Source organism: Camelus dromedarius, chromosome 16, assembly GCF_036321535.1.
Source record: "Camelus dromedarius isolate mCamDro1 chromosome 16, mCamDro1.pat, whole genome shotgun sequence".
Classification (NCBI taxonomy): domain Eukaryota; kingdom Metazoa; phylum Chordata; class Mammalia; order Artiodactyla; family Camelidae; genus Camelus; species Camelus dromedarius.
The window spans coordinates 18784343-18808559 of record NC_087451.1 but is presented as its reverse complement, the minus strand read 5'-3'; the positions used below and the strand labels follow the sequence as shown (position 1 = coordinate 18808559).

Sequence of the window (24217 nt, the reverse complement as noted above, 5' to 3'; positions counted from 1 at the left end):
AAAGCAAGAAGCTTGAGCAAAGTAACAAAGAAACAAAACAGCTTGTTATATCCCAGTGACTCCAAGTAGTTTCCTGGAGGTGATAAGAGGTCAGCATGTGGGGAAGCTGGAGAGGATCATGTGTGAAGGTGGAGGCCAGGAGCCTAGGCCTTTCTAGCTTGTGCTTCTCAAACTGACGCAAGTCTGTGATGCAAAGGATGCACCCCAGGGGCGCACAGCAGGAAGAGCATTGGCTCTGGAGTCAGACGGACCTGGGTCTGCATCCTGGTTCAGCTACTTATTTGTGACTGACTTAGAGAAGTTCTTCAATTTCTCTAAGCCTTAGTTTGCTCATCTGTAAAATGGGCATCAGAGCAGTAACTTCTCCATAGGCTCTCATTAGGCTTAACTGCCATAGTGGATGTGGAGCTTGTCACACGGTGCCTGGCACTTAATAAGCTCTCAATAAATGTCAACCTGATATTACTGGATTATTACTTGGTAATCTGTCAGGTTCATTCCCTGCCACCCTGACTCCATTTGACTCACTAATATATAATTTAAAATTATTTTAGTATGTAAACAAACACGAACATATTAAACACTATATGGTGTGGCAAGTGGATCTCTTGGAGTTTACTGTCCTCTGATATTAGGGGACAAAAGGTGGAAAAGTTTGGAGGGTGAGGCTCCGGGCTGAGGTTCTCCCGAGGGCAATCCAGTCACTGTCTTCTCCAGAAAGCGCCCCTTGGACATTTTTCTTGATTCTGAGCTTGTGTTGTCTATGAACCTGTGTTTCCCTCTCATTTGTGGTCTCCTTGAGGGCAGGGTCCTTGTTTTTACCTGTCCCCCTGGGACAAGCCCAGAGCTGCACACTGTGGGCGTCTGATACCGTCACCAGGACCCTCAGCTGATGCTTGGCCTCATAGAATCTTGTGATCCCATCAAGAAGACAGTGATGTGGCTCAAAGAGTCTGAGGGAGGTTCTCGATGGCTGACTTTCTTGTATCCTTTCTGACATTTCACGTCTCTAATACCCGCAACTATTCCAGCCTCCCAGTGCCCTTGTGACATGGGTGTCCTCTCAGCATAGCTGTCCACCCCACAGAAAGTCCTGGGTGACACAGGCTTTGTAAACAAGGCGGGAAGAGCGAGGCCTCTGTCAGCAGGGCCACAGCCGGGCGGATGTGGGTAAGTGTGGCTTCGGTGATCAAGGGTGGTGTGGCATGGACAGGGGCTTTCAGGGTGTGATGGAGCCTTGCTTTACAGAAAGAAGAAAGAGCACAGAGCACAAAGGACTGCTAGCCAAACCCCCTGCCACCCCGCAAAGTTCCCGCAGATGGAGGCGTGGGTCAGGCAAGGATGCCATTACTTGCAGGAACCATCAGTCCAGCAGCGGGGTACATTCTGGTGTTTGACCTGCTGTTTTGGTGGTTTTCACGGGGCTTCCTGGCCCCAGACTCCATTTCCCAGTCCTCCCTCAGGAGATCCCAGGACACGTGCTTCCTAGACACAGCCCCCTGGGGATCCTGGCTTGGGAGGAGACATGGACTAGAGGCCAGCATAGCCAGTGGTCACGGGCCAGCCTGGCAGGAGCAGGGTAAAGGGGCTCGTGAGATTGGGGTGAGGGTGTGTGTGACCCTGCCCAGATTAGGTATTTGATTTCCCACCAACATCCACATCTCAGGGTCCAATAGGCTGCTCACACTATGTCCCAGTCAGGCTTTTTTTCATTCCTCTTTCAAATCTGCTTGTAAATCTATCTCCCCCAACCTTCCCCACCTTCCTAAGTCACTTAAATCTACCCACTTTCTTAGCCAGATCTGAGGGATTGTACACGAAGCCTCACTGTCCCTGCCCACAGTTGCTCCCCAACCAGTGCTGAGAGACAGTTCTTCCTCCAAGATCTGCTTTTAGTCTGACCGCTCCTTGCTGTCGTCACGGCCACCCCTAGTCCCAGCCACCACCATCTCTCTCCTGGGACTTCCAGACCAACCCCTGCCCCCCCCAGCTTCCACTCTTGCCCCTTAAAGGTCCATCCTCAGCGTGCCTTTGAAAATGGAAATCAGACTACACCACTTCCGTGTTAAAATTCATCAGTGATTTTCCAGTTCACAGAGGATAAAACTCAAATTCCTCCTATGTCCCTGAGGTCCCAACATGATCTAGCTTCTGCCTTTTTCTCCAACTTCTGCTCCTCCTACCCTCCTGCTTTCACGCATCAGCCTTCTAGCTCTTCCTCAAGCACACCCAGCTCTTTGTTGCCCCAGGGCCTTTGCATGCACAGTTTCCTCCAGATCGTCACCTGCTTGCCCCTTGGAAGAAGATCCCCCTGGCGTCATTCTCATTTTCTTCAAGCACCCCATCACCCCTGGAAATTAGCTTATTTTCTCTTTAATGCTTTTTTCTATTATCTGTCTCCCTTTTAGAGAGGAAGTTCCTAGGGCACAGGAGCCAGGTCTGTTTTGTTCATCACTATTCCCAGCACTTAAATCCAGGTCCACACTAATGTGGAGCCCGGGGTAACAGTCCAGGTGGAGGCCTTGAGCCCAGCCCTCCCTTCTCTTCCCACCCCTGGCTCGTCCTCACAGCAGGACCTCATCACACAAGTGTAGACAGTGCAGCCCACACTGCCAAACCGCCTCCCTGTTCACTAAAACAGAGGCCCCTGGCCACCCCAAGCTGAGGGCTATCCTCCCCAGAAGTGAATTCTGCCTTCAGGAGGACCCACCTGGCCAAGAGAGCTGTGAGGCCCCGAATGTGGGCAGGAGCTGGTCTAGAAGGCCCAGGGGGCTTGTCTCCTGACCTGATGGACTCCTCCGTGGGGAGTGTGGCTCTGTGGGGAGGGGTCTTCTAAGGTGTGGGCTCCGTAGCCGAGGGCTAAAGACAGAGCTGCTTACAGTGCTGTCTAGCAGAGAGAAGGCACTGAAGAAATATTTCTGAATAAAGTAATTGTGTGGATGGAAAGGCAGCCTTAGCGCCTTCCTCCTGGGCCTGGGGCTGAGCTGGCCTCTCTGTCCCCAAAGCATGTCACTCACACACACACACACACACACACACACTCCCAGAAAAATTACCCTGTTCCATGCTCTTTTGAGCTGAACTGTGTTCCCCCCAAACTCATGTTGAAGCCTTAACCCCGAGTCCTTTGGAATGTGACAGTATTTGAAGATAGGGTCTTTAAAGAGGTAATTAAAGTGAGGTCACTAGGGTGGGCCCTGATCCAACATGACTGGTATCCTTATAAGAGGGGATTAGGACACAGACACACACTGAGGAAAGGCCACGTGAGGACACAGTAAGAAGGCTGCTGCCTGCCAGCCGAGGAGAGAGGCCTCAGGAGAAGCCAAACATGCTGATACGCTGATCTGGGACTTCTAGCCCGCAGGCTGTGAGACGGTAAGTTTCCGCTGGGTAAGCTAGCCTGTGGTAATATTATTGCAGCCCTGGGGAATGAAACTCACATTCATTCTCAGCATCTCGTCCGTCCAGAGTTACTGACCTGGATGGGCGGTGGGGCCCTGGACGTACTGTCTACTCTGGGGCATCAATTCCCTCTCCTTGAATGGAGGCGGCAGTGTCCCCACCAGCTAGGAGGTTGTACGATTCTGTGACTCACATCTCTGTTCTCCCTCCAGGGACGGTTCCTTCAGGCTTTGAGTGAATTAATTCCGTGGTCCCTGGGCCTCAGAAGCAGCATCCGTGTTACCCTATTTGTGAAACCGCCCCCAGCCCCTGGCAGCCCCCATTCTACTTTCTGTCTCCATAAATGCAGCCATTCTGGGAACCTTCCACAGCACCTGTCTTTATGGCTGGCTTATTTCACTCGGCATAACGTCCTCAAATTTCATCCGTGTTGTCGTCTGTGTCAGAATTTCCTTCTTTTTAAGGCTGAACAATTTTCCATCATATATGTACACCACATTTTGTCTAGCTATTCATCTGTCGATGGACACCTTTGGCTATTGCGAATAATGCTACTATGAACATGGGTGCATAAATCTCTTTTCTTTAGCTCAGAGTTCTCGGGGAATTTACCATTTCTGGCTTGGAAATCTCTGATTCAGTTTCCTGTTATTAGCAATTGGCTCTTCATATCCTCTATTGGGTTTCAAAATTATTAACCATCCTGTTACTTCCCCCAAATTGTTTCTCTGTTATCTGTTGTTTTCCTCTGGTGACTTCCTGCTCTTGTTTCATAGAAACAAAATTAATTCATTTAGATGTAAACTATATATTTTTAAAACTCTGCCTTGTTTATTGCTGTTAAATCTATTTCAAGAGGACACTTTCTTTGATTTAGTATCTTTTGACTTGCTAAATCTTTTCATATGTCCAGGTTTTTCTTTTGTCTTTTGTGCCCAGTGGATTAGTTGCCTTGAGCTGCCTTAATAGACTACCATAGACTGGGTGGTGCGAACAATATCGCCACTTATTTTCTTATAGTCTTGGAGGTTGGAAGTCCAAGATCAAGGTGCTGGCAGGATTTGCTTCTGGTGAGACCTCCCTCTCATCCTGGCTTGCGGGTGGCTGCCTCTCTCCATGTCCTCATGTGGTCACTCCTCTGTGTGTGCACTCCTGGTGTCTCTTCCTCTTCTTATAAGGGCACCAATCCTATTGGATTCGGGCACCACTCTTATGACCTCATTTTACTTCACTATCTCCTTAAAAGCCTTGTATCCAAATACAGTCACACTGGGAGGTAGGGCGTCAACATATGTGTTTTGGGAGAAATGGAACACAATTCAGTCCATCACACCCACCCCTGTAGAAGAAGATTTATTTTTATTCAGTATTGGAGTTGAGATAGATTTTGCCAGAGAAAGTGGCTATCTCTTGAAAATACAGACCCAGATGGAAACATTGTCTCTCTTTGGGGTAATTTATCTCAGAGAGCTCTTAAACTGTGGAGTGGACCTCCTGACAGTTAGCAGATTTTTGGGGGGGGGGTGGTTTGTTCTCTGGATTTGTGTGACAGTATAGAAGTAGCTGGGCAGCGACTCGTTCTCAAAGAGGTGCTGCTAGTGTGCTTAGGGGCCAAGCTCGTCAGTGCTTCTGCCTTTGTAGGGCTGGTCTGCCCCACCAACTGAAAGCTGCAGCAATGTGGAGGACCTTGAAGTCCACCAGGCTCACGAGGGACTCTAGTATCCAGGGAACTTCTTGCAGACCTCAGTATGATTGAACTTGGCACCCCATACTGCCCTTGTCCCCAGCTGCTGCCACCTGAGCAGGGCAGGGATATCTGCCATTCCCTGGATGCCCTTCCATTTACTGCCCGGATGGGATTTCCTCCCCATCCTCCCCACCCAAGTCCTGGGCTGCTCTGTCCTTTGCTTGCTTTCATCTACAGCACGTCGTGCAGTAGAATTTGGAAGTAGGCTCAGATATTCGTCTTGGACTGGATGACTCACTTCTTGAAACTCTTTGCTTGGCTTCCCTCCCCATTTTCCTTGCACGTCCCTGGCTGCACCTTCTCAGTCTCTTTTCCCCGACCTCTTTCTCTGTCTGTTCGACATGAGTCTTTTCAGGGCTCTGTCCTAGACCCTCTTCTCCACTCCTGTGGCTCCGGTTACCTTTGGTGATTCCCAGTCTTCAGCCCAGACCTCTCCTCTGAGCTTCAGATTCAACTGTATCCAACTGCCCCTAGGTAGCTCCATCTGAATGGACCACCAGCATGCTTAACTTATGCCCCAAATCAAACTCAGCCTCCTCACCCTTGCTGCCACACCAGATCTCCCGCTGGGCTCCCCGGCTGACAAGTGGCACCACCAACCTCATGCTTGTCTCAGCCAGCTCTCCTCGGTTCCCCATGACCAGTGGTTACGATGGTCACAGCTAACTCCGTGGCCTTCTATGGTGGTGGTTCCTGGAGTTCCAACTCATTCTATTGCAATCTGCCCATCAGACAATGAGGAGGAAGGAATTTACAACTGTTAGACCATTTATTTCCTATTAGGGATGAGGATTAGCCTCTTTTACCACTGCCATTTTCCAACTCTAGTTATAGCAGCATCTTGAGTTAAAAAATAAAGCATTCACGTTATATGTCTATGTCAATATTATGTAGAACCTCCTGTTCTACTATGACAACATTTTCTTTCTTGTATCGTCTCTTTTGTTTTTACTGGCGATATAATAGTTTTTCATCTTGCAGTATTTTCCTCACAACGATGTTCTGTTTCTTAAAGTTAAAACCCCATAAAATCAAATTCTCTTTTCTCAGGAGGACTTCCTTTATGGTGTTCTTAGCCATGTTCTGAACGTCAAGAATTGTATCCTTGCCTAGAGATTCCAACGTGCACTAAGTTGTCAAGATAGGCAACCTAACAGCACCCCAGACATTTTCTGGAAATTATTTTTACCAGTGATGGCAACCGTTTTGTTTAAAGTCTTGGGAGTCTTAAGCCTTCCAAAGAAAGCGTTAACGTTGCGGAGAACAGAATACGTCCCCAAGAGTTATGAAGGTCCACGCTGGTCTCCGTGGTTCATGGAGAACAAGACGGGTGGGCTTGTGGTCATTCTCACTTCAGCAGCCTAGCAAATGGCAGTCTCCATCTCTTCCTTAGATTTCTTAAGTTTATTATGATGACTTGCATTTTTAAGGCCAGGCTCTCAAATCTCACTAGTTAGAGTTACAAGAAAATAAAAACGCCAAGCTGTAGGCAGAAATACAGAGAGGTAAATAAGATTTTATTTAATGATAATGAAAACATTTCATACTGAGATGTTCTTTTTTGTGTCTTATTTTTGGATTATTTCCTCACTTTCTATAGAAATTTATTTCAGATTGTAGAAATAGGAAATAAACTTTCTGAACACTGGCATGTCTGAAAGCTCTATATTCGGCTCTGTCATGCCAATGATCATTTGCATCTACGATTTTAGATTGAAAAAAATTTCCCTTGGAAGTTTGAAGGCATCATCCTGTCTTCTAGTGTTGAATGGAACGGCTGAGAAGTGGAATCCATTTTCATTCTTGTTTCTTTATAAGTGATTTTTTTTTTCCCTCTCCAGTGGCTTTTAGAATCTTCTTTTTATTACTGGTATTCTGAAATTTCACCCTGGCATCCTTTGGTCCGTCTTCAGTGAAAAGCTGGGAGATAAGTAGGTTACCCGAATTGAGAGTCTCATCCTTTTAATTCTAAGCAACATTCTCGTATTAGTGCTTTGATATTTCTTCCCCTTTCACTTCCTGTTTTATTTCCTAGAACTATTCATTGGTTCTCCAGAAATTTAACAAGGCTAATAAAAAAGAACCCTTTCTTCTCTGAAGTTTGAAACCAATTGAGAACTAAGACACAGTAGACAGATGAATGGATATCATGATGCTAGCTTTATCACTGATAAGCAGCGAAAGGGGATTTGGCTTAGAACCTTAAATCAAAAGGACTAGTTAATATTTCATCCAAGAATTAGGCAGACATATTTACCAAGTCACAGGCAGAGCTGAGCAAAGCAGGTCTCTCTGCAGGGGTGGGCTCGGTGTCACCTGGCAGGACATAGATTACAAGCTGAGCAGGGAGACACCAGAGGGAGCCCCGTGGGGCTGAGCCATGTGCTCTAGTAAGTGAAGCGTCCTCCCCTGGGGAGGGAGGAGTGAGTGGGGCGGGGATGTCTGGAGAGAGGCTCAGAGACTTTCCCTAGTGGGAAAAAACATGGAAACATGAAGGCAGGGGGAAAAAAAAATCCCCCCAGTTTAGCTATCTGTTTTCTCATCACAAACTAAAAAAAAAATTGTCCTTTTGTACTTTTTTTTCTCTGAAAGATTTCTAAATTTTTATCTTCCAAAACTTCTATTCGTTTTTTTGGCTTTAACAATAGTATTTTTTAATTTGAAAAGGCCTTTCTTGTTTTCTGAACAAGTATCTAGTAAACACAAGAAATTCTGCTAATCCGCAAAGTGAATTCAGGAAACCCAATAGAAAAGTGGGTAAAGGGTGTAAAAAAGCAGTCCGTGCCAGGGAAACCCAGTGACAAGAAAATAGATGAAGAAACATTCAGATTTGCTATTAACCGGAAATGCAAAATAACAGAGCAGTGAGATGGCATCAGGCTGGTGGCAACTGGAAAATGGAATAATTCCAAAGAGGGAGCCCTCATATGCTGGTGGTGGGGTGTCCATGGGCACGACCATTCTGGAAAATGCACAGCATGGCGGCAGGACCCAGTGAAATTAAGTAATGGGAAGAATTTGTGACCTCACACTTTCACTCCTGGATCTATTTCACAGGGAACTTCTTGCCTAGGTTCACGTGGGAACAGGATGAAGCATTAATAGCAGAGATAAAACAGTAAGCCCATTTCTAGGTTGTTAATATTGTCACAGGAGGGGCAGGGATGGAAGATGCAGTGAGCGGGCAGAGCAAAGAGAGGGGGAGGATGAGGCAAGTGAAAAAAGAAAGGGAACAAAAACTGTACTAAAAAAGTATCATGGCTATGAACTCATAGAGGCCAAAAAAAATGTGTATGTGTGTGAAATTAAGTATGAGACTATTCTGTAATTTAGTAATTTCATTCTTAGGTCTAGTTCTGAGAGAAATTCTCACCTAGGTCCACATGAGAACAGAATGTGTTCATTGTGGTAGCTGAGTGTTGGGTGTTGGGTGTTGGCGATAACCTAGGGTTCATCATTAGGGGACTCGGTAAATAGACTGATGGATACGCACCATTGACTACGATGCAACAAACCAGGTGTTCAAATAGCAACGGGGGTAGATCTTCAGCATTTATCGTTGGGTGAAAAAGGTCAGGAACAAATGAGATTTATAAAGGTTTCATTTATGTATATAAGAAACAGACACAATTTGACACAGCGTTGTAAAATGACTATAACTCAATAAAAAATGTTAAAAAAAACAGACACAAACTGTACAACATAGTTGATAAGGATACATATTTAAGGATATCTATTGATTCTGTTACCTGCTGATACATACAGATGAACCCAAAGCTTCAGTGGCTTAAAACAAACAACTACAGTTGACCCTTGAACAACACAGGTTTGAACTGCACAGATTCACTTGTAACCACTTATAAGCAGATTTTTTTTTTCACTGAAAATGTATTACACCATCTGCAGATGCTGATCCGAGGATACGAAGGGTAATTGTAAAGTTATACTTGGATTTTCGACTCCCTAACCCCTGTGCCATTCAAAGGTCAGCTGTATTTATTACTTCGCAAGAGTCTCTGGGTCAGAAATCTGAGCAGGGCTGGGCCAGGTGGACCATGTAGGACTGGCTAGGGTTACACACTTGGATGTATTCAACTGTTGGCTAGGCTGGGCTGGGCTGGGCTGGAAGCTCCCAGAAAGGCTTTGTTCACATGTCGAGAACCTCAGTGCTCCTGTGTGTTCTCTCTCCGTCTCTCTCCCTCCATCTCCATATTGTGTGTTACCCCTGGGGCCTCTAGACCAGGTTTCTCCCTCCAGCCGGGTAGCTGGGGTTCCTTATAGCATGGGACTGGCCTCCAGGTATGAAACTTGAAGCTTCTAGGTCTCTTGACCTAGAACTGGCCCCAGAACTGGCAGAGTGTCATTCTGAGCACTTTCAGTTGGTCCAGGCAAGTCACAGAGTCAAAGGGAGGGGAAATGGCCTCTCCCTCTGGGTGGCTGGTGTAACTTGTATGTATAGTGAGGGGAGAGCTTGATGGCCGCCATCTTTGGAGACTGTATCATGTAGCAGACATAGGAGTTGGTGTAGGGAGACAGGATTGAGGAGGAAAAATAATAAAATAAGAGAAAGGTCTTGGGGGAGGGTATAGCTCAAGTGGTAGAGCACATGCTTAGCATGCACAAGGTCCCAGGTTCAATCCTCAGTACTGCCTCCAAAAAAATAAACAAAAAAGTAAACCTAATTACCTCCCCCACCAAAAAAAAATTTTTTTTAATTTAAAAAAAATTAAAAAAAAAAAAGAGAAAGGTCTTGCTCAGACTTCTGAGGAAGACTGGATGCCAGCAACTCAGAAATATGACTCATCTAACTTTCTGTGCCTGAGGTACAAAAAAACCGACAAAACCCCAAAACCAAAACCAACGGGAAGAAAAAGGATTTTGTAACCAAAGTCAGAAAAACCCTGACAAAAAATAGAGGCAATATGGAAACGTAAGAAATAATCCGAGTATATGCCAACTTTTGGCAAGTTAAGATGCTGACTTTCACATGGGGAGGAAGAGAAGGAAGCAGAGGTGTCTGTTTTCTCTGTCCTGTCTCGCCAATGCCGGCGTAGGGGGTGTACCCTGAGACTTGGAATCAATTCAGTCAAAGTGGGTGGCCAGTGAGAATGCCCCCCACCCCTGGATGGCAGTTGGTAAACCTTGACACGCAGTATAATAAGCCATTTTTTAAGCTTGTGCCTGCATCTTGAAACTAAAACCACATCCCTGCCAAGACTGGGACTGCATCGCAGTGTTTTTCAAACCAAGTTGTGACCCCATTAGTGCATTGGGAAACTCAATTCAGTTGGTCGTGAACTAGAATGCAAGTCTTCAGGTATGCAGTGTTTGATGAGACATTCATGTCAATAAGCTATCTGCAAATTCATTCATTCATTCAATACTTGTTGAGCACCTACTATGTGCCGGGCCCTGGGGATTCAGGAGAAAGCAAAGCATACAAATACGAGTGCGGGTGCCTGTGTGTGTATGTGGAGAACACATCTCTCAGCAACATCTCACAGTCCAAAAGCAAAGCAGCCACCACTGCTTTGGTGATGTAGGAATGCTGGGATGTCAGATTGTGTGCTACTTTCTGGGTAACAGGAAGTTACCCCAAGAAAAGCACAGGCCTCTGTCCCAACCCCTTTTCAGCAAAAGGAGAAGCCCAGACAGCTTTATAAGAGGATCTCTGCCCGTAGTTAGTTTCTCTAGTTTCACTTCTTGGTGAGGGTCAGAAAATCGGGTGAATTTCTTTCCCAAGCTAGTGTCAGTGCGAGTGTAGACCTGAGTTAGTCACGTTCCTCAGGTCTTGGAGCCCCATCTTCCTCACACGACTGTGATGTCCCTACTCTCACGGGATGACTTTTTTCCTCTTTATTAAGTTTTGCTTCCCAGTTTCCCTACCCACGGACCCCTCCCCCAGGTCAAGTCACTTAATCTCCACGAGGGTCCATTTCCTCCTTTGTGAAATGGCAACAGCCGAAGAACCCGTCTCTTGAGAAAATGTCTGCGGGCTCTTCAGCCCCGCGGAGGGGCATGAGGACAAAGGCCTGTGCTGCCAGGGCCGCAGAAGGGGTCCCTCCTGCCCAACACGGCTGCCTTTTGGACGCTCCTCCCTCCTCCTGAACTTCCTGTCTCTGCGGGGCCTTCTCCCGGGAAAGGTGGCCCAGGGCTGGGGATCCAGGGGGCTGGGCCCGCAGGACATGGGCGATGTAGGCCCAGACGCCAGATTGGGCAGGAGCGGAGACCGGTGCCTCTGATCCTGGTCCGGGGTATTTGGAGGCACCAGTGATTCGGGGAGAGTCAGAGGCAGAAAGTGAAAGGGGGGAGGGGCAGGGGGAAACAGTGACCTGCTCCCCCCCCCCGCCCCTCCTGGCCTGGACCCCTCCCAAATGTGCCATGAGGAGTGAGGTGACTGGCTTGTGGGGGTGAGGGGGGCAGACCTGGGGACCCTGTTCTCTGTGAAGGACATAGACGGTCCTGCCCCCACCCCCACCTCACTTTGCCTGAGTTCTCACTCGGTTTCCACTTCTATTTACCGTCCAAAGTCCTGGGTGTTAGAAACACTTGGACGCTCAGACACACGGGCTCAGGGCCCTCGCCTGGACCAGCCTCCTCCCCTTCCCCACTTCTCCCGGCTCAAGCCCATACTTTGCCCTGGGGCCTGGGCTGCCTGAGAGACCCAAGAGTTTGCCCTCCATACCTGTAACAGGTAGCCGAGGTGGGGAGGCAGGTGGGACGGGGAATGTTTAGGATTAAAGGGACCTTGGTTCAGGGACAGTGGGAGGCAGACAGGAAGATGTGGGGTGGTTTGGAGCCCATGGAGGGGAGGCTCCTGGCTTCTCAAGGCTCCAGCAGTCTCCTGAGAAGGGATGGGACCCAGCTGTATTTCAGCCCCAAACTCATTTCCAGCTGCAGATCCAACCCAAGCCATTGCCTTGACCTACTCTGAGCCTATATCCATCAGCCCCCTCCTGAATTAGCATCTTAGCACAAACATCAGCCCCAGCCCTAAAAGCACCTCGCCCCCCTCCCAGGTCCAGCTGCAACCCAGCGCCCAAACCAGCATGGCGAGGGACTTTCAAGACATCCAGCAGCTGGACTCGGAGGACAGTGACCACCAGCTCAGCAGAGATGAGGGCCCAGGCACTCGTGGGCACGGTTCCAGGAGAGAAAATCCATTTTGGAAAGGCAAGTGTCTGCTTCCTGGGGCTTGGCTCCACCTCGGTCTAGCTCCTGGTGGCTCTCTGTCTCTCTGAGGTCTCTGTCACATTCACTCCGTGACCGGGGATGGGCCCCTCTGGGTATGAGGTGCCTGACACCTCTGCTTGTCCCCTGCCCTCACCTCCCTCTCCACCCCAGGACCCCAGGAAAGGGGTCTCCCCCTCTTCCTTCCAACCCCAGCAGCTTGTGCCGGGTATGTGGGTGGGGGAGATGGGTGTGGGTGGGGGAAAGGGCACAGAGAGATACTGGAAGACTCGCACTGCCCAGGTCTTTCTTTAGCAAATCTTGACCATAGGCCCCAGGTGTCTGGGAAAAGGTTTAAGGTGAGAAAGATCTGAGCAATTCTAGGCTCCGGAGCCGGGGCTGAGGAGGGGGTATCAGGTGCGTGGGTGCCAGTGATGGAGCCAGGCTCTGTGGAGCTGGAGAGGGGTTGGGGCTGGAAACTCAGGGAGAGGGTGGGTTCGCCTGGGCTGGGAGGAGGGACCCCTCGTTGCTGAGGCTGGCAGACCCAGGAGGGCTGGCGCTGTCACAGCCGCGAGCGGGAGCTGGGTGGGAACGGCAGGAGGGGCAGCTGTTCCCTGCCCGGCGTGGCGGGCTGGCAGGCCTTTCCGTGGGGCGGTAGCCTGCATGGGCCTGAGGCCGCGTCTGTCTCACCCTCCTCTGCACGCTCAGGGCCCACGCGCTGCCTGGTACGCAGCGGACGCTCAAAAACGAGTTTAGATGTTGTTGAATCTCCCGAAGGTGAGAGGACTCCGTGTTTAGGCAGGAGGCTCGGAGAGAGTGCAGAGGTTTTGGACTGCATGGGAGAGGGGGCTCCTCCCAAGGCCTGAGGGACGCCATGCGGGGCAAGTCTGGGGGTGCAGCCATCACTGAGTTTCTCTCCAGCAGCCTCTGCTGCCTTCACGTGAGCTGACACCCATCCCCTGCTTACCCAGGACCATCTTCCACTCTTCCCAGCCCTACGTGTCTGTAGTTTGCAGATTTGGAAACGCTTTGGCCAGTTTTTCTTCAAAATATTTTCTCGCCCCCCCACCGCCCCTTGATGTCAGGGACTCCAGTTACCCACGGATTAGTGGTCCCACAGCTCACTGGTGTGCTTTTCATTTTGAGGGGGGGATTCTTTTTTCTCTCAATGTTTCTTTTTATATAGTTATTATTGCTTAAGTTCGCTAATCTTTCCTTCTGCGTGTCTAATCTTCCATTAATTCCATTCAGTGTATTTTTCATTTCTGACATTGGAGTCTTCATGTCTAGAAGTTCTGCTTGGGACTTTTAAATATTGATATTCTACTTAATTTTTGAATATGTGGCGTACAGTTACAACCACCGTTCTGATGTCCCTGTCTGCTGAGTCTAACACCTGCACTAGTTCTGGGTCAGTTTCTGGAGGTTTATTAGCCTCCTTGTTATGAGCTGTGTTTTCTTGCTTCTTTGTGTGCCTGGTGGCCTTTGATTGGATGCCAGACATTGTGAATTTTACCTTGTGTGCTGGACATATTTGTATTCCTCTGAATACTCTTGAGCTTCATCCTGGGATGCAGTTAAGTAACTTGGAGTCAATCTGATCCTTTTGGGTTTTGCTTTTATGATTTGTTAGGTGGGTCTGGAGCATGACTGAGGTTCTCTACCCAGTGCCCTGTGGGTTGTGAGTTTTCCACCCTTCCCTGCTCTGTCTGAGTGCCAGGCCCTGCTCCCTAATCCTTTCAGATTGTCTTTCTCCTGGCCTTGGGTAGCATTCCGTACATCCACATCTCAGCGGCTTGCTAAGGGGGAACCCTCAGCAGATCTCCAGGATGCTCTGCGCAGCTGTCTCCTCTCTGATACTTTGTCCTGGGCATCTGAACCACCTTGGTCTCCACACACTCCCAGCTCCATCTCTTCAAACTCCGGGAGTCTGGAGTCTGCTGGGCTCTGCTTGGGTTTCCCTGCCCTACGCTAAGACCTGAAAACTTTCTCCCAGCAGTAGGCTGGGGCAATTATTACACTCCTCTTGTTGTTTCCTGTCGCCACAGGGATCATTGCCCTTTGTTTCTTGAAGTCCAGCATCTCAAAAAGTCTTGTTTCTTATAAGTTATCTGTTTTTGGTTTTGGTTGTTTTCCGGAGGAGGGCCTGGTGTTGCTGGCGTGGAGGAGGGTGACATCCTTGGTGTGAGGATGTGGAGAGTTCTGGGCAGACGGGGGGGCTGCCTGGGTGTGATGGCAGTGAGGAGGGAGGGTGGTCAGGACAAGAAGAGGACGCATTTTGTTCTCAGGGGGAAGAGGCCAAAGCAGGAGCCCAGGGCTGGGAAGACAGCCATGGCCAGGCCTGTGGAGACGGCTCTGCGTGTGCGAGGAAGTGGGTGCACGTGTGTGAGCTGTCGTATGTGCGCAAGTGCCTGAGAGTGTGTGTGAGTGTGCTGGTGTGTGTGAGTGTGTGCCTCTGTGAGCCTGAAGTGAAAAATGGGTGTGTGATTGCACGTGTGTGGGGTCGGGGCTCAGCCTGGTCGCGGGGAGGAGACGTCTCTGCGAGATGACGGAGCGCTCAGGGGAGGGGTTCATGGTGGAACAAGGGTTTCTGGGGGGCGGGGGTTGGGGGCAGGGGGTGGTGGGAGGTGAGAGGGTGGGCCTGGGGCGTGGCCCTCGCAGAGCGGTCTGCGGTGGAGTGAGTGACCTGGACTTAAGGATCCCTGTGGAATTGGGGATGGTTGTCTCAGCTTTGGATTTATCTGAGGGGCCCAGGCATGGATTTTAAGAACACGGGGTCCAGCCTCGAAGTCCGCCAGGTCCACGATCGGGGCTGTGAATATCATGTGCCTGTGTGTCGTGTGCCCCTGTTTGGGTGTGTGTGCCTGTTTGCCCTCGTTCATGTGGCTGCAAGTGTGCAAAGGTTTGTGTGCGCCATTCATGAATGCTGGGGTCAAAACCCATTGACTCCCCCAGCAGCTCCCCCCCCATCCACTTTCCTTCCGTCCGTCCAGGCTGCATGTCCTCAGACTCTGTCCCCGATGCTCCATAACGCTCGTTCCCTGGTGCCCCCGCCTCCGACGTCCCTGGTCCTCCCGCCTCCGACGTCCCTGGTCCTCACGCCGCTTCTCTTGCAGGGACGCCTCCTCCACAGCCCTTTCTGCTTCAGCGTCTCTGCTCCAACTTCCACCTCAGTCTGCTTGTCCTGGGCTTCAACGTCCTGCTGCTGGTGGCCGTCTGTGTGATATGGTCCCAAAGTGAGGGTCACAGGGATGGGGCAGTGCTGGGGGCGAGGAGAGCTGTGTTAGGAGAAGAGATGGGAGGCAGTGAGAGGCAGTGATGGGGCAGTGGAGGGGACAGTCAGAGGGACAGCGATGGGGGCTGTCCTATGGGACACCGCCCCCTCCACCTTGTCCTGTTTCCTGACAAGGAGCACAGCTGCAGGTGGAGCTACAGACCCTAAAGGAAACTTCCGACAACTTCTCCTCGGGCACCCTGACGGAGATCCTGGCTCTGAGCTCCCATGGTGAGTGGGTGCTCCCCTGGGGGGAGGGGCCTGCTGGGCTGGATGGTCAAGGGGTTGATTTGTCCGTGTGGGTTTGCTGGGCTCCGAGCTGGGTGCCCAGTGCTGGGTCTTCAGTAGGGGTGTGTTTGTGGTGCTGTTGGGGCACAGGCCGGGGGGAGGATAACCTAGCCCAAGAAGCTGGGCAAAACTTCCAAGGATGCTGGTCCCTGAGCCCAGGGGCCCTGTAGGATGAACAGGAAGGAGTTAGAGTAGAGGACGGAGGCCAGAGCCAGGTAGAGAACAGAATCTCTGACAACCAGGGGGTGAGGAAGACCACTGCACGTTTGGGGGTTGTAAATACCTCCAAGGTGGCAGGAGAGGTGGGCCAGAGAGGCGGGAGGGGCCAGGCCATGCAGGCAAGCTGTGCTAAGTTGTGGGGCTTTATTTTGAGAAAATGAGCATCTTTTGGAAGGAGCTGAGCAGGGAGCAGCCTCAGCTGTTGGTGCTTCAGAAAACCACCGTGCAGAGTGGGGAGGGTACAGCTCAAGTGGTAGAGCGCATGCTTAGCAGGCACGAGGTTCTGGCTCTGTCCCCAGTACCTCCTCTAAAATAAATAAGTAAACCTAATTACCTCCCTCCTAACCCCACCTAAAAAACCTATTAAAAAACAAACAAACGCTGTGCAGCATAGGGAAGACTGGGCAGAACAGGGGGTGTGTGTTTGCAGGGCACCAGAGAGCAGAGTGTGCAGTGTCCCAGGTCCAGGTGATGGCGCTCCAGTGCGTGAGGATGGAGGGGTGTCAGGGAGGCAGAACAGAGGGAAATGTCTAGCTTTCCTCTTTTACAGGAGGCAGCACAGGTGACAAGGTGACATCTCTGGAAGCCAAGTTGGAAAAACAGCAGCAAGCCTTGAAAGCAGGTCAGAGACCCTCCTTTGAGTGAGTGAGTGAGTGCGTGTATGTGTGTGTGGTGTTCCCCCAGCCGAACACTGGAGTCCGGGTAGGTGGGCCGCCCACACTGCCCACACCAACGTCCACCACTCCGCCCCCTAGATCATGCCACCCTGCTTCTCCATCTGAAGCACTTCCCGGTGGATCTGCGCATGCTGACATGCCAGTTGGCGTTCCTCCAGAGCAACGGTAGGGATGGGGGCGGGGGGCTCTCCGGTCCCTCTTGCCTGTCCCCTCCGGCTGGATCTCATCGCCCTCTGCCCCTCAATCCCCTCAGGCACACAGTGCTGCCCAGTTAACTGGGTGGACTATGAAGGCAGCTGCTACTGGTTCTCTCGCAGTGGGAAGCCTTGGCTCGAGGCTGAGAAGTACTGCCAGCTGGAGAACGCCCATCTGGTCATCATCAACTCCAGAGAGGAGCAGGTGAGACCGCGCAGCTTTTCCAAAGGCAGGTGGAGATCTTGGGAATGCAGACTCCGCGAGGCTGCGTTAGGCTGGTTTTGTTATTTTTTTTAAGGAAGAATCCAGAAGCAGAGGTCTGGTAGAGCTCTGGGAGGTTCATGGTGGACCCACCACTGATTCTAAGAGATGGGAGGTTACAGCCAGGAGGTGGCACAGAGGAGCCAGATGACTAGGGAGCAGGTCAGGAGACAGAATGCGAGGCAGGATGAACTAAAGGGCCAGAAGTTAGGGTTGGAGAACACCACGGAGGCACCAAGAGTCCCTGCTTGCTGTGTGCTGGCCTGTGTGAAAGGATGGCATGGTCCCTTGCGGGAAAGGAACAGAGTGGGCGGGATTCCCAGAGACGTGCCTGCCCTGGGTTCCTGGGTCCCTCTGAAGCACCCCAGATCTCCCTGCCCACTGCTGTCACCAGACCACAACCCCGAACACCAAAATTCACAGGGAAGAACCAACGCATTAGAACAGGTGGGGCATTTGGGGGGAAAGGAGGAGATTAATGGTAACATTTACCGAGCCCTTACCGTATACCGGGCACTTGCATAGATCCACCCCTTTACCCCGCACAGCTAGTAAGTCATAAATATGTATATATGAACATGGTAGAATGATTACAAACATATTTTGCTGTACTGACCAGGCTGAAATTGCCAATATTCTATCAGTATTGGCTTATAAAGTGTCACTTTCATGTGAATCGCCCTAACATTTCAGTGGTCTGTGATTCGGTCCACAAGCAACTCGTGATGGCTATGATTTCACGGTGGGTGGAACTGTACCTTCATCATTATGAAATGAACGTCAGTGTCCTGTTTAATACTTTTTGCTTTGAATTCATCTTTCAGTTATATGAATGAAATGGTCCTTGATTTCTTTTTACTTGCATTGCTTAATGTATCTCTGCCATCCTTTTATTTCCAACCTTTTTTTTTTTTTTTTGGTGGAGGGGAGGTATTTAGGTTTATTCATTGATTTATTCTTAGAGAAGGTACTGGGGATTGAACCTAGGACCTCATGCATGCTAAGCATGCGCTCTGCCACTTGAGCTATACCCTTCCTTCTATTTCCAACCTTTTTGAGCTTCTGGTTTAGATGAGCGATCCTCAGCCTTGGCAGTATATGGTAACCTCTTGAGGAATTTATAACATATTGGCACCTGGTCTCACACTCAAAGATTCTGATTTAATTAATCTTGAATTCATCCTGGGCATTGAGATTTTTAAAGTTCCCCCCAAGATGCTACTCTACTGTGTACCCAAGCTTATGGTATTTCTTCTATAGGTTGTGTATAAGTTTTGGTTTTGGTTTTTAAAAACTGAGTATGTTAAGAGCCCTTTTTCCTTTAGGAGATGAGTGTATCTCATTTATATTCATTTTTCTTTTTAAATTGAAGTATAGTTGATTTACAATATTATGTTAGTTTGAGGTGTACAGGAAAGTGATTCGGTTTTATATATACATTTTTTTTCAGATTATTTTCCATTATAGGTATTACAAGATACGGGTATTACAATTCCTTGTGCTATACAGTGAATCCTTGTTGCTTATGTATTTTATGTATAGTAGTTTGTATCTGTTAATCCCATACTCGTAATTTATCCTCCCCCACTTTCACCTTTGGTAACCATAAGTTTGTTTTCTATGTCTGTGAGTCTGTTTCTGATTTGTATATAGATTCATTTGTATTATGAATCTAAAGGATGCCACATATAAGTGATATCATATAATATTTGTCTTTCTCTGTCTGACTTATTTCACTTAGTGTGATATTCTCCAGGTCGATCTATGTTGCTGCAAATGGCAATATTTCATTCTTTTTTATGTCTGACTGATATTCCATTGTGCGTGTGTGCGTGTGTACATTTTATGTGTATATATACACCACATCTTCTAGAGCCAGTTGTCTGTTGATGGGCACTTGGGTTGTTTCCATGTCTTGGCTATTGTAAATAGTGCTGCTATGAACATTGAGGTGCATGTATCTTTTTGGATTAGAGTTTTTGTCTTTTCTAGATATATACCCAGGTGTGGGATTGCTGGATCATATGGTGGATTTAGTTTTAGTTTTTTCAGGAACCTCCATACTGTTCTCCACAGTGGCTGCACCAATTTACATTCCCACCAGCAGAGTAGAAGGGTTCCCTTTTCTCCACACCCTCTCCAGCATATTATTTGTAGACTTTTTGATGGCCATTCTGACCAGTGCGAGGTGATACCTCATTGTGATTTTGATTTGCTTTTCTCTAATAAATAGCGATGTTGAGAACCTTTTTATGTGCCTGTTGGTCATCTGTATGTCTTCTTTGGAGAAATGTCTGTTTAGGTCTTCTGCCCACTTTTTGACTGGGTTGTTTGTTTTTTGGATACTGAGGTATATGAGCTGTTGGATATTTTGGATATTAACCCTTTGTCAGTTGCATCATTTGCAAATATTTTCTCCCATTTTGTAGGTTGTCTTTTCGTTTTGCTGATGGTTCTTTGCTGTGCAAAAGCTTTTAAGTTTGATTAGGTCCCATTTGTTTATTTTTCCTTTTATTTCTTCTGCCTTGGGAGACAGATCTAAGAAAATATTGCTATGATTTATGTATGAGAATATTTTGCTTATGTTCTCTTGTAGGAGTTTTATGGTGTCATGTCTTATATCTAGGTCTTGAAACCATTTGAGTTTATTTTTGTATATGGTATGGGGGAGTGTTCTAATTTCACTGATTCACATGTAGCTGTCCAGCTTTATCAATGCCAGTTGTTTAAAAGACTGTCTTTTCTCCATTGTTTATTCTTACCTCCTTTGTCTAGGTTAATTGACCATAGGTGTATGGGTTTATTTTTGGGCTGTCTCACTTATATTAATTTTTAAATAGATATCTTTCATTTTAATCCAGTCTTTTTTTTTCAGTTTTATATGCTTCTTTTGTTTTCTCCCATTTACTATATGAGATACATTCTTTTTGTTTTCTCCTCTGTGATATTTTGGACTAGATGTAGCTTGTTTTTAGTTACACTAGTAATTACTGTCATAACTTTAATTAATGGGCTGAAATTTATTGGCTTCCAAAAATAAAAGAGTTTATATAACTTTCCATATGAATGGTGGTGAAACCAGCACACTACTTCACAGGGCTCATTCTTTTCTCTTTTTGGAATTGAGAGGTCATTGACATATAACACTGTAAGTCTGAGCCATCCAGTAAGCAAGTTTGATACATTTATATCCTGCAGTATGATCAGCACAGTGGTGTTAGCTCTCAGCTTTATCGTGTTACATAATTACCGTTTCTTTTTTGTGTTGTGAACAATTAAGACTGAGTCTTTTAGCAACTTAGAAACTCCTCCTTCGTTTCTCTCCTATATTCCTTAACTTTTGCATGAATAGCTGGAGTCTTCTCTATCTTTGAATTTCTTTAACCTCATCCAGACACATCTCAGTGTTTCTCATTCTCTCTATATTTTTGCCTCGAGGCCAGGAGAGTCTTTTTAACACATAAAGTTAGATTTTTTTTTAACATTTTGGAAGATTTCTCTTAAGCCATGCATTTGAATATATGCATATATATATATGTATATAGATAGATAGATAGATAGATAGATAGATAGATAGATAGATAGATAGATAGATATAGTTCATTTGTTCTCTTTTCCTCTGGAGTACGTTATCCAAAAGTTTTGTTTGTTTGTTTGTTTGTTGTTGTTGTTGTATTTTTAGCCCTCCACAGCCATCATCTTATTGCTATTTATTTCCATGGCTCTCTCTTCTCCTCTGTATTCTGGGTTCTTTTCTTAAGCCTTCATATCTCAGTCTTGTTTTTTTGCTGAGTTGCTGTTTTTTTTCTTTAAATATAACTCAAATTTTTCTCTTCAGTTTCTTCCCTTTACTATCATTGTATTCTCTTTCTTCTTTGATGTCTTCTTTCATATTTTTATGATTGATTGATTGATCTGGGAGATTGATGCTCTGAACTCCACCGACTACCATGAGTTCCTTAACCTCATGTATAAAGTGTGAACCATCAGGGCTCCCAGTTTAGAGGGCTTTATGAGGATTAAATAAAATGATCCTTGTAAAGCATTTAGCGTGAGGTTTAGCCCAGTAAATATTCACTAAACAGTAGCTGTGCTTACAGGAGAAAAAGCAAAGAACGAGTATCAGGAGCTGATGCTTCAACCTGGGGGCAGATTAGCTGAGAAACCCCAGCTAATGCCTGCACAGAGGTACAAGGGACTAGAAACTTCCCTCCTGCCTGTTTTCCAGAAATTCATTGCGCAGCACACGAACCCCTTTCAAACCTGGATAGGCCTCACTGACAGTGATGGCTCCTGGAGATGGGTGGACGGCACAGACTATAGGTACAACTACAAGTAAGTGGCCTCCTGTTATCTCTCCTCGTTAGTTTGGCCTGGGGACAGCCATCTGGTCTTTTCTCCCAATATACTGCCGCTTGGCTCAGGGATCAAGCTCTCCAACCAGTCCCCGCCCCCAGACTCCCAGCCTCCAGGGCTGCAGCTGCTGCTCCTGGAACTCTCCAAAGCCTTGCTTTTCTGAGGTGGGGGTGAGGGCTGATGGGATGGGGGGAACGTCCGGAGCTGAGCTCTGTCCTGCCTTCCCAGGAACTGGGCAGCCACTCAGCCAGATGACTGGCAGGGGCACGAGCTGGGTGGAAGTGAGGACTGTGCCGAGATCCGGGGTGATGGCCGCTGGAATGACGATTTCTGCCAGCAAGTGAAACGCTGGGTGTGTGAGATGAAACGGAACATCACCGACTAGGACCCCTGACCTCCAGCAGACCTCTGACCTGCTCCCTCGCCCGCTCCCAGCTCCTCCCCTGGGGGTTTTGAAGAAAGGAAGGAGGAAAGCATCATCAGAGGCAGGGGGAGCGGTGAGGAAAGATAGAGGGGGTGGTTTCAGAATCTCAGGTCCAGGGAGACTGAGATCCTGCCTCCTGCAATTCACTGTAATTAGTGTTATAATTTTCTGTCTCCTTGATGGAGTAGGAAAAGAAGAAACAAATACTTGAATCTCTGCGTGGACTGGTTATTTGGAACTGGGAAGTGTAGGGTACAAAGAAGAGGAAGAGGAGAGGGTCTGAAAGGTCACAGGGCAGGGAGAGGGGGAAGAGGCTTGCAGCAGAGGTGCCCAGTGACAGGCACTGGCAGGGGAGGGGGATGGAGCTGGCCTGGCTGGGGCTGGAGGCTCTGCCCATGACCCTAGGGGCTCCCTGCAGTTGGGATCCCCTCCAGAAGACGTTTCAGGGAACACACCTGCCCCACTGTCAGCGTGGGAACTCTGAACTCAGCTGGTGAAGGCTGGTGAGAAAGGCTTGCTGAAAGGAGGAGGATTTCAACCCCAAACAGACCTAGGCAAATCTCCAGCACAGGTATTACCGATAAGATCCTCCGTGGGTAAACTTCACTCTCCAAGATCATTCTGAAACTGACCTTAAAAGAATCATTCAGCAATTGGATTTTTTGGGGTTTATTAATTTTTTTATTACAAAAGTAGTATATACTATTAGTAAAAAAATGTTTCAAACACACACACCACGTACAAACACAGACACACAGGAAATGTGCTTCCCTCATCCCTCCCACTTCTCCCTGGAGTTAACCATTTCATGGATATTCTCCAAAGAAACAGAACCAATAGGATATATATGAATCAATAGGAGATATTTTGGCTCATGTGGTTATAGACGTTGATAAGTCCCAAGTTCTGCAGGTGAGTCTGCAAGCTGGAAACCCCCGAGATCCAATAGTGTAAGTTCCAGTCTGAGTCTGAAGGCCTGAGAACTCAGGGAGCCGATGGTGTGGTTCTGTAGGAAGGCAACAGGCTCTAGACCCAGGAAGAGCCAATGTTTCCATTCAAGTCTGAAGGCAGGAAAAAGCCAATGTTCCAGTTTGAAGAGGCTCAGGCCAGAAGAACTCTCTCTTACAAGGAGCCCAGCCTTCTTTTTCTATTTGGGGCTTCAACTGATTGGGTGAGGCCCACCCACGTTAGGGAAGGCAATCTGCTTCCCCAATTGAAATGTCCATTGCATCCAAAACACCCTCACAGACACACCCAGAATAATGTTGGGCCCAAATCTTGGGACCCTTCATCCCAGCCCAGTTGACACATAAAAACTAACCACTACAGGTTTCTTATCAGGATGTTTCCTGTGTGCGTGCATATATACAATACTATGTATCATTGCACAGCTTGCTTTTTTCCACTCTCCAGTGTCTTGTGGATGTTGATTCAATCTATGCTATTCCCTGAGAGGCTGTACCTCCCTGAATTTAGCAGGGGCAGAGAATTCCACAGTATGGATGAGCCATATGTTATTTAATCATTCTCTGTGGTGGGTGAGTAGTTGCTATTTTTATTTGTTTTCATGTATAATATTTTAAGCAATTTTTGCTTCTAAGCTTATGCTGGGTCAAGACTTCTCAATTTTCAGTTGCAGATTTTTCTAGGACTTCTCCTTCAAAATGTCTATAATTGGCATTAAATTGAAAAAATCATGACAGAAATAACATATGCAATTTTAAGTCTTACAGGGCTCGAAACAGTTCCTAGACCTGCTTCAGACACTCCTGCTGTTCAGAGAAACCACTTTTCAAGTTTGTATGTTTCCTTTAGTGTTGACATTAGTACTTCTAAATAATACACACAAATGGACATCTCTTTTTTAAAAATTTTTAATTGAAGTGTAGTTGATTTACAATGTTAGTTTCAGGTGTACAGCAAAGTGATTCAGTTATACATATACATACATATATATTTTTTCTTTTCAGATTCCTTTCCATTATATGTTATTACAAGAAATTGAATATAATTTCCTGTGCTATACAGTAGGTCTTGTTGCTTATCTCTTTTATATTTAGTAATGTGTGTCTGTTAATCCCCAATTCCTAATTTATCCTCCCTGCCCTTTCCCCTTTGATAACCACAGTTTGTTTTCTATGTCCGTGAGTCTGTTTTGGGTTTGTAAATAGAATTTGTATCCTTTTTTTGGTTAGATTCCA

General features: G+C 47.6%; 1 protein-coding gene across 4 annotated transcripts; it reads left to right on the top strand.

Annotated features, from left to right (window-relative positions):
- The first annotated feature begins 3359 nt into the window (after positions 1-3359).
- Positions 3360-22232, top strand: ASGR2 (asialoglycoprotein receptor 2). 4 transcript variants are annotated; one of them, XM_064495153.1, is made up of 9 exons: positions 3360-3378; positions 12172-12325; positions 15439-15558; positions 15732-15827; positions 16654-16725; positions 16859-16945; positions 17034-17179; positions 21465-21571; positions 21821-22232. In XM_064495153.1, exons 2-9 carry the CDS (start codon positions 12202-12204, stop codon positions 21975-21977), a joined length of 909 nt encoding a protein of 302 aa, XP_064351223.1. In that variant the 5' UTR covers positions 3360-3378; positions 12172-12201; the 3' UTR covers positions 21978-22232. The 4 variants fall into 4 exon arrangements, with proteins under 4 accessions (XP_064351223.1, XP_064351224.1, XP_010994869.1 ...); XM_064495154.1 differs by lacking the exon at positions 3360-3378 and adding an exon at positions 11171-11295; XM_010996567.3 differs by lacking the exon at positions 3360-3378 and adding an exon at positions 11715-11846.
- Positions 22233-24217: the final 1985 nt, after the last annotated feature.